We start from the raw sequence: 15,764 nt of genomic DNA, 5'->3' as shown, positions 1-15,764 counted from the left end.
CAGCAGTATCTTTTTAGGAGGCTTATTCCTGAGTGCCTCATCGGAAGTTAGTGCTTAAAACTACCCAGAGAAAGAAAACTGGGATTGTTATCGCTAAAGGGTCTCGTTTCTAAAACCACTGCTCCCTTTATTCTCTCTCCCATAGTCTTCACCTCCTGAATCGATGAGACCCAGAGATAGCAGTTTAGATAGAAACACAGGCGAGCAAAAGGGGTCTTGAACAGGAGGCAGTTTACTTTTAAATGGGGTGAGGAAAACACCTCTGATCAGCCTTCTTCCCAAAAGCTCTGTTGCCCCCTTCCCACAGTGTAGACTATGCAGGGGTTTCATCACAGATGTCGCTTCCTCCAGGAAGACACCCTGATCCCTCCAGACTAAGCTGATGCCCCTGCTTCCCACCCTAGGTCCTCCCAAGGTGTAGCACAGCTTTCTTACTGAAGCATGTGACATGCAGTTTTTCAACTGCCCAGCCCCTCCTCTGCATTCCCTAGTGGACTAGAAGCTCTCTCTGTCACATTTCTGGCATAACAAATGCTCAGTAGGTGGCACAGAGGACACAATCAGCAGCTGGATCTCAGCAAAAACATTTGGTAAGTGGGCAGCATCCCACACTCGCCAAAGTAAAACCAGCATCATTGGCTTCCTCGACTCAGTTTTTCTTTGCCTACTTACCCCATTCTGTCTCTTATCAGCTCCTTTGCTAAGAGGCTGAGAGGCTCTGCAGAGCATTCAGCGCCTTCCACGCGTGTGTCTGCAGATGTGACCACCGCCATCTCGGCCCACTCTCTCTTACCTTTGTTCACCGTTTCCCTGTAGTTGGTCACAGTCCCCAGGTACAGCACCTGGCAGATCACCTCCTTCCCCACCTGACTCTTGGGGTCTTTGACCTGGAGGATGCTGGTGACAGATGTTGTCCCATTGGGGTGTGAGAGAATCTCAGTACTGTTCTCAATCCCCGACCCAGAGACCTTCCAGGAGATCACAGGGGCTGGGCGAGCATTGGCAGAGCAAGTGATATTTAGGTGGTCTTCAGAGAATTTGTAGTGAAGGAAAACTGTGGGCTGTACTGGGACAAAAAAAAAAAAAAAATGACCTGCCATCAGTTAAACATCTAGTCAGAGGCCCACACTCTCCCCAGAGATGAAAGAAAGATCTTTACAGAAAGACAGTGGGGGCTAGAAACATAAGGTGGCACCTCCGATCCAAACTGGGGCCTTCTCAGTTCCTTCTGTATCTAATTCTCTGACCTGCAGGATAGAGACTGACCTAGTACAACCCTGTGACAAGAAAGATCCTCTGTGTAGTTTGTCTCTAGGAGATTAAGCTGCACGGACAGAGGGTACCCTCCCCCTCCCCGAGCCTCAGTATGCTTTTCTCTTTTCCTTGAGCAACGCAACATCTCCGCCTTCTTCTAGGTATCCCCTTCAAAGAGTTTGACAATGACCACCAGTCAGCACCTCTATCCATGTAGCCTGCACTTCTCAGAAGCACCAGGGCAGTTTCAGAACAGAGAGCCTATAGAGGGGCTGCCACTTAGAGATGGCCTTCTTCTGCTTGGAACTGGGCTAGTGAATGACATGTATGGAGCAGACTTGGAAAGCCCCAGTTTGAAATATCTATACAAAATGTAACTTAGGAATTCACAGCCAATAGTCAGAAAAAAAATCACAGAATGACAGTTGTAAGGACCTTGGAGATCACCTTCTGGAGTTAAGAGAAAATTAACTAGCTTATGAAAAAAGAAGATTATTTTTAGGTCAGCTGTACCCCATTCCCTTTCAAAAGTCCCTTGACTAATGAGTTCATTTTCCTTGTAATATACAGCTTATCTCTGCTGGGGAAATGCAAACTTGCCTTTCTGTGGTTGGCTTTGGAGCCCACAAGATGATTAAAGGATAGTGCTAAATAAAAATCTGTCTGACTTAGAGGGTCAAGGAGTGGGTGGGTGGCAGTAGGCTGGAGGAAATGGGCCCTATAGGAATGTGGCTCTGTCCAGAATGTCCACATTACTAACATCAGTGAGCCCTGGAGGAAGTGAGATAAAATGAAGGAAGACGAGTATGGTGGCATGGCCAGATTGGCTGGCAGGGCTCTCTAGTATATCAAAGAATGACTTAGATGAAAGCTATAAGGTGTGGCTGGAAAGGGTCAGTGTGGAAAAGAACTACAGGATTACCAGCTAGAAGACTCAGAGGCATCTGCTTTTCAAGCAAAAAAATATAATGAAAAGTAAGAGTAAAGAAGGGGGAATGGAAGAAAGAGAAAGATGAGCAAAGAAGAGAAAGAAAAGAAAAAGAAACAGAAATGATAAAATTACGACACAAGAAGGAAAGGAAGAAAAAGGAGACAGGAAGAAGAAAGGAAGGAAAGGAAGATGGAAGGAAAGGAGAGAGAGGAAGGGAGGGAGAGAAGAAAAAAGGGGGCAAAGGAATAAAAGGAAAGGGAAGAGGGAGGGGGGATTGGAGGTGGGGAGAGAGACAGAAGGGGACAGAGAGGATGAAAGAAGTGGAAATCAACAAGAAAGCCTGATGCAAGATCCTGCAGAGAGGACTCACTATAAGCAAAATATTCGGTGTCGTCCTTCTGTTTGCATTCCTATTTACTGAGTTTCCTCCTATCCTCTGTTCAGTATTCTTACTGTGCTCAAACTCTCACTTTAACATTCCTGATAACCCTGCCTGTTTCTCTTCCCTTCGAAGACCATCAACAAGTGTGCCATGCTCCAATGTTACCCCTTATTTCTACCTCTCAATTCTTGATCTCAGCTAAGCATCAGTTAAGAGGAAAGGAACCTTGTCAAGCTAAGCCTTTTGGATTTTAAAAGAATGCTTATTATTCAGTTAAATCCCCAGTAGGCATCAGGTATGAAAAGCCTCATATCCCCTTATCAGTCCTGAGAAAGTGAGCCTGAAACAAAATGAGAGGGACGCCCATAACCAGCTCCAGGTGAGCCCAATCTAGCTTTGTCCTTAGATCTAAAAATATTAAAGCTGTTAGAGACCCAAGAGATGATCTATTTCACACTTACAGTGCAGATAAATAAACTGTGGTACAGAGAGTAGACAGGACCCTTGTAGGGGCACGTGATTGCTAATGGCAAAGCCAGGTCTGAACCATGTAACTGCTTACGAAGAACTTGTCCTCATTATGGTCCTTAATTTACTCTTGTTGACAACAGGATTCTTTAGGGCAAAGATAACTCTAGCCAGAGATTCAATATATCATGTAACCGTGAACTCTCCAAATAACCATAACCACAATTACAGTAGACGTGGAAGCCAAGTGTTCTCCCATGAGCCTCTGGGATTAGGATCCTGAAAAACTAGGCACTACCACTATGTTCCAGACATTCTTGAGAGTAACATTTCTAGCTAAAGACAATGTATTCAGAGATTCTCACCAGAGAGGGTGAGGCAGGCTACTCCTGAGATCTTCCCAGAACCAAAGGTATTGAAGAGGCACTTGTAACACCCCTCATCCTCCAAGGTGGTATTCCAGAAGGTAATGGTTGAGTTCATGAGTCCCAGTTGGGTGATGTTTATCTTGTCCTTATAGGCAGGCTGGACTACAACCCCATGGTTCTCGCTGAAGGTGATCATGTTTTCCGGGCTTACAGCCTTGATTTTTTGCCATGTCACAATCAAGACTTCCTGGGGATTTTGCAGAGAGCAGCTTAAAGAGGCAGGTGTGTTCAGCGGCTCTCTTACATCCTGGGTCACCACTTTCACCATGGAATCATAAAAGAACATTATACTTTAAATTTTAATACATACACAAATATACATTTTCTGATTTAAAAAAAACACATACTTAAAGTCAAATTTAGGAAAGTTAAAAAAATGCAAAGAAAGAGAAAACATTTACCTACATTCCTGATGCTGCTAAAGAAATATAAGTTCAAATATATTTGTTCAGTCTTTAAGAGTAGAAAAACAGGAAAGCGAATTCCCGGTGACCAGAAATTGCATGAAGAATCCTTATAAGCCGAAAAGTAGGTGAAGTGAGGTTGAAGATGGCAACTGCCAGATAGGACAGAAACATCACCAAGTGTGTTTACTTGAGAGGTATAAGCTAGGAATGAGAAAGGGTCAATGGGCAATAGGCAGAGTGATTAGTTTACGTGAAGAAGGTATATAGGCCTTAACCATTCCCTGCACACACTCTGCAAAGGAACGGGCAGCAATAGTGATGGCTGCCTTCAGGAAGCAGTGGTGAAGGCAGGAACATAAGACAGAGAGATATACAGGACAATGCTCCAGGAGGCTGACTGTACCAGAGAGCTTTGACAACCGAATGACAATCTACACATTCTCCCATTTTTACTGAATGCAGTGCAGAATATAAGGTATGGCAGTAATTCCTTCTCTCTCCAATACTGGCTATTCATGTTGATATGATAGATGACTCAATGGGAAATCTCAATATAATAACAAAAAGCCAAACATTCGAGAAAGCTAACAGAATGATAGAAGAGTAATAAACTTTACAAACCCAAGAACTCATACCAGATGAATAAAGATACCATATATCAAAAAACACTTTGACATGAATAAATGTGGTATCTTAAGTGCGAAAAGGAAGCAGCATTGTAAATAGTAGAAACTGGAGATGTAGAAATGAGAAATATAAAATCTTAACAGATTGGCTGACTTAGCAGAGTGGTTATCACTGAAGAGTAAATTAGTAAGTAGGAAGATTAGGTCATGGAATTCTCTCAGAAAGTAGCACAAAGGGATAAAGATATAAAAGGTATTAGAGAGAAATTGAAAGACTGCACTATTTCAGTATCAGTCCAGTAGGACTTTTAAAAGGGAAAAAAAAAGGGAGACCAGAAGTCAAAAACACTGTAAGGGACAAAAATGTAGTTTTCAAAATGATAAAAGGAGGAATATAAAATAAGATATATTAATCATGAACCTTCATGCACCTACAAACACAACTGAAATATATAAAAACTAATAGAACTACAAAGAAAAATATATAAATCTACAATCATAATGGGAGAGTTTTTCATAGTTCTCTCAGATTTTCACTTCTATATATTAAAAAAGAAAAGCAGTAAGATCAAATATAAGGATATAGAAGATTTGAAAAACAAACATATATATACAAATTGTTATATATGTATGTGTATAATAGCATGTATTTATAAATTTTACCCAAAAGAAAACAGTCTTTTCAAGCAACACGTGGAACATATCCCAAAACTGAATTTAGTGCACAAAAAATGACCTTGAACACTGTCCATAGTGCAATAACATTATAAATTTACATAATTCTTTTCACTCTTTAATTATACCAGAAATCATAGCAAGAACTATGAGTTACTATGATTGACAATGAGAATATCCTATATTAAAATCTGTAGAAACTGATAAAGCAGTTCTCAGAGGGAAATATTTAATCCTAACTTAATTTATTAAGAAACAAGAAAGATTGAAAAATGAGTACACACACATATCCAAAATTCCCACCCACCAAAAAATAATAAAAGGAGTTAGTTAATAAAGTTAAAAGTGTAAATTAATAAAATGGTACACAAAATGTAGACTTAATCAAAAACACCAAAATCTGTTTTTTCTAACACTAATGATACAGATAAAATGGCTAGAGTAATCAGGGAAAAAGGAGGCAGCCCAACAACATCCTCTCAACAACCCTGAACATCAGGAATGAACAGATGGGCACAGCGACACGTACAAATCAGGACCCCCGGGTGTCGTGTAAGTCTGGTTTTAGTGAGGGGTACTCTCAGTGGATGTGCAAAGTTCCAGGGCAACATCCGTTGTTAGGACCGGCGTTTCCTAAACATTGGTTGAGATGTTGCAGAGCAGAGATGTGAAGAAATTGCTGCTTTTAGAATGGAGAGGAGAAAAGGGTATCAAAGCTAGAGTTTTAACACCTTGGGCGATTTTCCTCTTTGACTATGGAAGAAATAATTTAGTGGAAAGTTTACAATTCTTTGCTGCTTGTATGAAATTCCATTTAGAGTCCCCCAGTCGTAAATCCTGTGCTGCAGATGGTGTGACGCTACCCCTTCCCACCCCGTGAAGGCTGATGGAGAGCAACAGCACACAGGAGGAGATAAAAGCCCAGCAGCACTTCCTTCTGTGTAGCACAGGGAACTACAGTCAACATCCTGTGACAACCTTTAATGAAAAGGAATATACGTATGTATATGCATGCCTGGGGCATTATGGGGTACACCAGAAATCGACACATTGTAACTGACTATATTTCAATAAAAAAAAAACCAAACGGGCCAGCAGCAAGGTGAGGGGTGGTGTCTTATGGAATCACGGAGAAAGGTCTAACACAAGTAGGAAACTCAGCAGGTAAGTGGGCAGTGCAGGTGTATGGTTTAGGCAATAGACTATGTGAACCTATGTAACCTCCCTATTTCATTATTTTTAATATTTTTCTGTAAAAGAGGGACACGCCCAATTTTAAGGCTTATTGCTAAATTACCTTCCAAAAAGGCCCTATTCACTCATACTCCCCCAAGTATTCCCAATTCTTTACAAACATAGAGCATTACTATTTTAATCATTATTCAACTTGATAGATGAAAAATTAATCTTAATTTAGAAAGAATTTTTACATCTGTTTTGTCTATGAAAACAGTTTCTAAATATCAAAGTCTTTGATAACAAAAACGGGGAAAGTAGAAAGAACCACTCCCACTCTTCCAAACGAATCACACGTTGAAATAATCCACGCAGACAGACGAAACAGCACAGCACAAACAATAGTGGCCAAATGGCTCCACTCTAGAAATTGTGTTTCCTGGATTCCAAGCAGGGCAATGGAGTATCTTTACCTTGTGCCTCGCATAGTATCAGAGCTGACAAGAACCAGATCAGTTTGCAGGAGAACAGATGACAGAAGAGCCTCCTGAACACCTGAAGACAGAAAGCAAAGGACAGAAATGGGCATTTGGATGAGGACAAGGCTAAGGAAGCTTTGATCTGATCGCTATGTCAGGGAATGTTGCAGCTACAGTTTAACCACTTGGAAACCTTTGGTTTTGTGGCAGAAAAGCAGCAGCGTGTCTCTCATCATGGTGGTCCCTAGCAATGGGAGGCCTTGGCATCACGGCAAGGGAACAGTGAAACAGAAAACACAGGAAAGCAAGGCACAGATGCTTTCTGCCCTTGAATTTCAACCAAGTTCTATTACCATCCTCCTGAATTCCCCATTCCTGGGGACCAGGCACAAAGCATCCTTTTCAGGACACAAACTGGTGTCTTAGCATAGACACTAGTCAGTCCCTCTTTGCTCCCCCAGCCTAGGGTCAGAAAAGCTGCCACCTCCATCACCTTGTATTCTTCCCATCAACTCCTTCTTGGATGAACGTTTATCCTTGGTCTTTCAGCATTTAGGCTTTTAAAACTCAAATATTTAGGCTCTCGCTATTTAACAACTTTGGCTTCTGAAACTAAAACATTTTCTCTGGCATTCTAATCCCATATCAATTTTTTTTAAACCATCATGCCACATTGAAATCCAGGCTTTAGCAAAGGCTGTGATGAGGAATGCAGAATAGTTTGTCTCTCAGCGTGAAAAATCTGAGGTTTAAGATAGGCGAGAAAGCCAAAACACAAGATATGTGAACTGGGAGCCAGCAGTGGTCAAGAAACAGAAGCACAGTGACTGAGGCAAAGGGAATTAGAAGGAAAGGCCTGCTATTAAATATATACATATTTCCTCTGGCTGACTTGAGTTCAGGCAAGCACAAAGACTAGATGTGTAAGCTGGGACAGATCATTTTACATTTCTGAGATGCAGAAAAAATATTCCCAACCTTCTTTCTGTTAAAAAGACTAAATGAGGTCATATATGTAAAGCTCTTGGAACAGTGACTGATAGAAATAAGTACTAGATCAATGTTGCTGTTATCTCATTGGGTTACACTGAGAATTTAATACAGTGCCTAAGATATGGTAAATGCCAACATGTGTTACGTGGTTAATCAAATTATACAGAAATGGAAATGGATAAGTTCATTTAATAACCCTTCACAAGAGGGCCAGGGTTTACAGAGCCCTGGCTCTTACCTGATAGCTGCCTGCCTGGCAGCTCCATTGTCCCTATACGTACCTCGTTCCCTGAAAGCTTCTAGGTCCAAATCCTGACCCTGACATATATTACACAGTCACATGGACTTGGAGACATTTTCTACCTGTTTCTTTGTGAAACAGGGTAATAATTCCTCCTCTGAAGGATAGTTATGAAGGTTAAGAGCATCTAGCACATGGTAAACATCACTTGAAGGCCTTTGTTAAGAAAGACATTGAAATAACCGGCTGTGGGGTCTTGCCAATAAACTATATATGAAAAAAAATATACCCTGAGGCATTACCTGTATTTGGATTTTAATTTTTATTGTTTTCTAAAATTATACCAGTGTAAATGAAAACCCTCTCCTTCATTTTGTCATGTATACAGATCCTGAATAAACAAAATGTCTGTCTCTCATAGCCTGGGTTTTAACCCTGATGTAGCCGATCGTTTATGGCTTCCCAAGGCAAAGGCGCAGAGGATGGAGAAAGAGGCTGGAGCGTCATGGAGGGAGCGAGCTCTCCCAGGGACAGTAATCCCGAAATTCACAACCCCACCCCAGCTTTCAGGGCCTAAACGGAGCCAATACAGCACCCTCTATCCCTGCCACCAGCGCGCGACCCCCAGGCCCAGTTCCCCTCCAGGGATGTCAATGGTCTTCGGAGAAGCGCCTGCGGAGCCACCGCCCGGCGGCATCCTTTCTCTAGCACGTTGAGACAGAGAACCGGATGGCCAGAACGGCCTGTAAACCATCAGCTAGAAGGCAAAATCAGCTTCTCTGCAAGGATAAGCGCTGAGAGGAAAGCGCTAGCAAAAATCCCAGCTCCGGACCAGCCTGAGGAGGGCCGCAGCCTGGCGCTCTCAGCCCGCCACCGCCCCAGGGCCGCCGGCGCGACACCGCCCACCCCGAGCCCTCTTTCCCTCGCCTGGCCCGGCTCACCAGCCTCTCCATCCTCGCTCCCGGCCGCGCGCGCTGGCGGGCTTCAGCTGGAGGTCCGGAGGGATCTCACGCCAGACCCGGGGTGCTGGAGGAAGGTCCTCGCCACTAGGAAGCCCCCCGCAATCGCAGTGATTCCCCGCCCCTCACTCCTCCCCCTGCCCCGCCCCCTTACTTTCCCCTGCACACACACATACACACACTTACACACATCACACACACAAAGGAGCCGAGGCCAGGTAGGTTAGTGCTAGGCAATTAAATGCCTTTTAAAAACATGCTCATCTTTTTTCTATCTTCAAGCAGTTCGAATTTTTCAGAGATGGCAACTGGGGAAACGGAGAAAGTGTTTGAAAAAAATATACACTTTTCCCATTTTCATCTTACAGAGAGAAAGGATACAGGGCGAGATCGGAGGACGTGAAGCGTTTCACGGCATTCGCGCTGGGAGGAATGGCAGTCTGCGCTGTGGAGCAGGCATGTAGGAAATGATTTTTGAGCAGTGTTACAGTTTCCCCAGTTACCACCTCTGAAAAATGCAAATATTTTGAAGCCGAATCTAACCAAGAAGCACTTTACAAAAAACAAATGTATATTTATTTTTATCCAGAACCAAATTGTATCTTTAAGCCGTCAACGTCGCTCTTTCACCAGTGTGACTGGATTTCTTTTCTGTGAGGCATTTTCTAACACTTGCGTTGATGCTGAGGATTCTTCTTATTTTAACAAGTTCCAGAGTTCTTGGCTCTTAAAAAATAAACAAAGACAAACAGATCAATGAAGTGCTCAATTCCTAAAGCCTTTCCTGTTTGCCCACCAGCACCCCTCTGACAAGGTGCTGGAACAGAGCCTTTACTTAAGGATTCATGGGGCTGTAAATCCCAGGGCTGTAAATAAAAAATGACTGATTTTTTTTTTTCAGAAAAACATTAACATAAAGTACACATTGAAAGGACCAAAAGATTCACAGAGTGGCAAACAGGCATTTATAAGAGAAAGCCAACTTAAGGACATATTATAATGAAATGAAGAAGATCAAAGTAAGGAAATCGAAGAGAAAATTCTTAAAGCTTCAAAAATGAAAAGTAGAGACACTGAAGAAAAGAAACAAAGTGACTTTGTCACAAGGCAGTGCTGGATGCAATGAGCTAATTTTCAAAATATTAAAGAAAATCAGCTTTGACTTCCACTTTGCCTTTTATAAATATTGCTACAAAGGTATATTTTAAAAAATACTTTTCACTTTTGATTGTGTTATTCATAGAGGAAAGTGCATACCTCATGAGTACACAGTTTGAATTGCCATAGAGTAAACATGCTCGCATAGCTGTGAGCAGATAAAACCCTGACGGTTCCCAGCCCCACAGAGCCGGTTCCACCCTCTTTGCTCACTCTTCCTGCACTACTGCCTCTGCCACCACCCACTGCTCTCTTACTCTTAGCATCATGAAATAGGCCTGCCTGTTAGTGAACTTGATATAAATGACGTCATGGAGTATGTCCTCACTTGTATCTGGGTTCTTTCACTCAACAGTAGATTTGAAAAATTCATCCATGATTTTGCATGTCGCTGTGAGTCATTCATTCTCACTGCTGTATACTATCCCATTCTGTAAACACCACATTTATTTACTACTTTACTGTTACTAGACATTTGTGTGTTTTCCATTTGGGGATTATTTTTAATAGTGGTGCTATAAACATTTTTATACATGGCTTTTCCTAAACATGTGTACATCATTCTGTTAGATTATTTTTTGTTTTATCTCTTCCTCTTCATTTTTAATCTTTCTCTATTCTTTTCTTTCCCAATTGTGTAGATGATATTTTGTGGGACTTCAATTTTTTAAAACTACTGGAAGACTCTGTCCTAAATTTTAAGAGCAAAATATTACAAAATGACAGGATGAAAAAAGATTTTGTTAAGCATATAAACCTCAGAAAATGTATTATATCAGGACTCTCCTTGAAAACACTTTTGAAAAAAGCATTCTGGAAAAAAGAAAAATGAACCCAGGAGGATGCTACATAGAAAGATATGCAGAAAGGACATATAACTTATCAAAATTTGTAACTGCCTAAAAAAGCAAGATTCCCCCAAATCATGTATCTATAATAAAATAATACAAAAATTCAAACCTACATGGAAGGACATAAGGGTTTAGGTAATAAGATTATGAGAAGTAGGTGAGAATTATGCCAAGATGTATATGCTTAAGAAATAGACATTAAAAAATAAATATAAGTATTATTCTTAGTAAGTTAGGGCAAAGCATCAAAAGAATAGCATAATGTATGACTCAAACTAGAAAAAGAATATTTAACCTAATGAAAGACAGCACAGGAGAAAATAGAAAAATATTACCAAAATGACATATAAAGGTAAAAAATTAAATGGAAAAAAATGCCCTATTAGTAACTATGACACGTATGAATAAGATGAAAACACAAAAGATAGAGACTTGGGATACAGATGAGTGAACCAAAGAGGGGAAAAAATTTCCTGCCATCATGGAAAATAAATATTACTTTAAAAATTCTTTGGAAGAAGGGTGAAGGTACAGCTCAGTGGCAGAGTGCATGCCTAGCTGTGGACTTACCATATATGGCTTTTATTATGCTGAGGTTAGTTCCTTCTATACCTACTTTCTGAAGAGTTTTTATCATAAATGGATGTTGAATTTTATCAAAAGCTATTTCTTCATCTGTTGCGATCATAATATGGTTTTTATTCCTCAGTTTGTTATTGTGGTGTATCACACTGGTTGAATTGTAGGTATTGTACCATCTTTACATTCCTGGGATCAATCCTATTTGATCATGGTGCATGATTCTTTTTAAATATTGTTTAATTTAGTTTGCTAATATTTTGTTGAGGAAAGTTGCATTTATGCTCACCAGTGATATTGGCCTATAATTTTCCTTTTTGTGTGATATATTTATCTGGTTTAGGTATCCAGGTGATGCTGTCCTCATAAATGAGTTCAGAAACAAACCGTATTCTGCATTTTTTGAAAAAAATTTGGGGAGGATAAGAGTTAACTCTTCTCTAACTGTTTGATAGAATTCACCTGTGATTTATCTGGTCCTGGTCTTTTGTTTGTTGGGAGTTTTTAAGTTACTGATTTGATTTCCGTACTGGTAATTGGTCTATTCACATTTTCTATTTCTTCCTGGTTTAGTCTTAGGAAAGTGCACATTTCTGAAATTTCTCCATTTCTTCTAGGTTGTCCATTTTATTGGCATATAGTTGCTCATAGTAGTCTCTTATGATTCTTTGTATTTCTGTGGTGTCAGTCATAACTTCTCTTTCATTTCCAATTTTATTTATTTGGAACACTTCTCTTTTCTTGATGTGTCTGACTAAAGGTTTATCAATTTTGTTTATCTTTTCAAAGAACCAGCAATGAGTTTCATTGATCTTTTCTATTTTTTAAGTCTATTTCATGTATTTCTGCTCTGATCTTTATGACTTCTTTCCCTCTATTAACTTTAGGTCTTGTTTGTTCTTAATTTTCTAGTTCCATTAAGTGTAAGATCAGATTGTTATTTGAGATTTTTCTTGTTCCCTGAGGTACACTCATATCATTTGAACTCCCCTCTCAGAAAGCTTTGGCTGTGTCCCATATATTTTGTATTATTGTGTTTTCATTTGTCTCCAGATGTTTTTTAAAATTTCTTCTTTGTGATTTAATGATTCGTTGGCTATTTAGTAGCATATTGTTTAGCCTCCATGTGTTTGTGTTTTATGCAATTTTTTTCTTAGAGTTGGTTTTTAGTTTAATAGCCTCAGGGTTAGAAAAGATGCTTCATGTGATTTCAATCTTCTTACACTTACTGCTACTTGAATTCTTCTATGAATTAGCACGTGATCTATCCTGGAGAATGTTCCATATGCACTTGAAAAGAATATGTATTCTGCTGCTTCGGATGGAATGTTCTGTATAGATCTACTAAGTTCACTTGGTCTGAAATGTTTTTTAAGGCCACTATATCATTATTATTTTTCTGTCTGGACGATCTGTCCATTGATATAAGTGGGGTGTTAATGTCCCTTACTGTTACTGTATCAGTGTAAATTTCTCCCTTTATGTATGTTACTATTTCCTTTATATATTTAGGTGCTCCTAGGTTGAGTGTATATATGTTTGCAATTGTTACACGTTCCTGTTGGATTGATCCCTTTATCAATGTGTAATGTCCTTCTTTGTGTCTTGTTACATCTTTGTTTCAAAGCCTATTTTGTCTGATACAAGTATCACATCCCCAGCTTTCTTTTGATTTCCATTTGTGTGGAATACCTTTTCCATCCCCGTACCTTCCGGCTAGTGTATCTTTAGATCTGACATGAGTTTCTTGTAAGTAGCATATATATATGGGCTTTTCTTTTCATTCAGCCACTCTGTCTTATTTTATTTCTCTGTCTTATTTTATTTCTTATTTTTTATTGAAGTTTAATCGATTTACAATGTCAGTTTCAGGTATACAGCAAAGCAATTCAGTTATACATATACATACATATATATTTTTTCAGTTTCTTTTCATTACAGCTTATTACAACTAATTGTGCTATACAGTAGGTCCTTATTGTTTATCTATTTTATATATAATAATGTGTATCTGTTAATCCTAAACTCCTAATCTATCCCTCTCCCCTTTCCTTTTTTATAACCAGTGGTTTTTTTTTTTCTATATCCATGAATCTATTTCTGGTTTGTAAATAAAATTTGTATCATTTCTTTAAAAATTGCACATATAAGTGACATCATATGATAGTATTCTTTCTCTGCCTGGCTTCCTCCACTTAATATGATAGTCTCTGGGCCCATCCATGTTGCTGCAAATGGCATTACTTATTGTTTTGTATGACTCAGTAACATTCCATTATTTCATATATGGAGAGAGACAGAAATATATAGAGATATAGATAGATAGATAGATACCACATCTTTTTTCATTCATCTGGTGATGGACACTTAGGTTGTTTCCATGTCTTGGCTGTTGTAAATAGGGCTGCTGTGAACATTGAGGTGCATGTATCTTTTCCAACTATAGTTTCTCTGGATGTATGCCCAGGAGTGTGATTGCTGGATCATATGGTAAGTGCATTTTTAATTTTTAAAGGAACCTCCATACTGTCCTTCATAGTGGCTGCACCAATTAACATTCAAACCAACAGTGTAGGAGGGTTCCTTTTCTTCACACCCTCTTCAGCATTTATTACTTGAAGATTTTTAGTGATGGCCATTCTGACTGGTGTGAGGTGATACATTATTGTAGTTTTTATTTGCATTTCTCTAATAAATAGCAATATTGAGCATTCTTTCATGTGCCTGCTGGCCATCTGGATGTCTTTGGAGAAATGTCTATTTAGGTCTTCTACCCATTTTTTGATTGGGTTGTTTGGGGTTTTTTATGTTAAGCTACATGAGCTGTTTGTATATTTTGGAAATTAGTCCCTTGTCAGTTGCATCATTTGCAAATATTTTCTCCCATTCTGTAGGTTGTCTTTTTATTTTGTTAATGGTATCTTTAGCTGTGCAAAAGCTTTTAAGTTTAATTAGGTCTCATTTGTTTATTTTTACTTTTATTTCCATTACTCTAGAAGCTTGTTTGAAAAAAAATATTGCTGTGATTTATGTCAAACAGTGTTCTGCCTATGTTTTCCTCTAGTTTTATAGTATCCAGTCTTACATTTAGGACTTTAATCCATTTTGAGTTTGTTTTTGTATATGGTGTTAGAGAATGCTCTAATTTCATTCTTTTAGAAGTAGCTGTCTAGTTTTCCCAGCAACATTTATTGAAGAGACTGTCTTTTCTCCATTGTATATTTTTGCCTCCTTTATTATAGATTAATTGACCATAAGTGTGTACGTTTATTTCTGGACTTTCTATCCTGTTCCGTTGATCTGCGTCTCTGTTTTTGTGGCAGTACCATACTGTTTTGATTACTGTAGTTTTGTAGCATGGTCTAAAGTCATGGAGCATGATTCCCCAGCTCCATTCTTCTTTCTCAAGATTGTTTTGTCTATTCAGGGTCTTTTAACATTTTTTGCTCCAGTTCTCTGAAAATGTCATTGGTTATTTTATAGGCATTGCATTGAATCTGTATATTGCCTTGGGTAGTATGGCCATTTTAAAAATATTGATTCTTCCAATCCAAGAACATGGCATTTCATTCCATCTGCTTGTGTCATTTTCAGTGTCTTTCTTCAGTGTCTCGTGGTTTTTGGAGTCAGATCCTTTGCCTCTTAGTAGGTTTATTCCTAGGTATTTTATTCTTTTTGATGGGTGGTGAATGGAATCATTTCCTTAATTTCTTTTTTATGCTATTTTGTTCTTAGTGAATAGAAATGCAACTGACTTATGTGTATTGATTTTGTATCCCGCAACTTTACCAAATTCATTGATGAGCTATAGTACTTTTTTGGTAGCATCTTTAGGATTTTCTATGTATAGTATCATGTTATTTGTAAACAGGGACAGTTTTACTTCTTCTTTTCCAATTTGGATTCCTTTTTTTTTTTTTTCTTTTTCTTCTCATACTGCTATGGCTAGGACTTCCAAAAGTACGTTGAATGAAAGTGGTGAGAGTGGGCATTCCTGTCTTGTTCCAGATCTTAGAGGAAATGCTTTCAGCTTTTCCCCACTGAGTATGATGTTAGCTTATGGCCTTTATTTTAAGGTATGTTCCCTCTATGCCCACTTTATGAAGAGTCTTTATCATAAATGGATGCTGAATTTTATCAAAAGCTTCTTCTGCATC

At 39.2% G+C, this 15,764-nt stretch overlaps 2 protein-coding genes across 15 annotated transcripts in view; both read right to left on the bottom strand.

Annotated features, from left to right (window-relative positions):
• Positions 1–9,157, bottom strand: part of LOC105081557 (OX-2 membrane glycoprotein) — a 97,255-nt gene extending 88,098 nt beyond the window's left edge. For 5 of the 12 annotated variants that reach the window (XR_012506930.1, XM_074363372.1, XM_074363373.1 and 2 more), the window contains exons 1-5: positions 9,002–9,157; positions 6,821–6,902; positions 3,865–4,071; positions 3,401–3,721; positions 673–1,066 (exon numbers count right to left, since the gene is read on the bottom strand). Coding sequence is in view for 11 of the 12 variants with exons in the window: in XM_074363372.1 (XP_074219473.1) it covers positions 673–1,066; positions 3,401–3,721; positions 3,865–4,071; positions 6,821–6,902; positions 9,002–9,013 (1,016 nt within the window). In the remaining variant the exon portion in view is untranslated. The remainder of the gene's footprint in view (positions 1–672; positions 1,067–3,400; positions 3,722–3,864; positions 4,072–6,820; positions 6,903–9,001) is intronic. The other 7 variants (XM_074363399.1, XM_074363407.1, XM_074363426.1 and 4 more) reach the window with 4 other exon arrangements.
• A 415-nt stretch (positions 9,158–9,572) lies between these two features.
• Positions 9,573–15,764, bottom strand: part of LOC105081556 (OX-2 membrane glycoprotein) — a 31,215-nt gene continuing 25,023 nt past the window's right edge. For all 3 annotated transcript variants that reach the window (XR_012506943.1, XM_074363469.1, XM_074363458.1), the window contains exon 6: positions 9,573–9,745. The gene's annotated coding sequence lies outside the window, so the exon portion shown is untranslated. The remainder of the gene's footprint in view (positions 9,746–15,764) is intronic.

Source organism: Camelus bactrianus, chromosome 1 (genome assembly GCF_048773025.1).
Source record: "Camelus bactrianus isolate YW-2024 breed Bactrian camel chromosome 1, ASM4877302v1, whole genome shotgun sequence".
Classification (NCBI taxonomy): domain Eukaryota; kingdom Metazoa; phylum Chordata; class Mammalia; order Artiodactyla; family Camelidae; genus Camelus; species Camelus bactrianus.
This window is presented reverse-complemented; position numbering and strand designations above follow the sequence as displayed.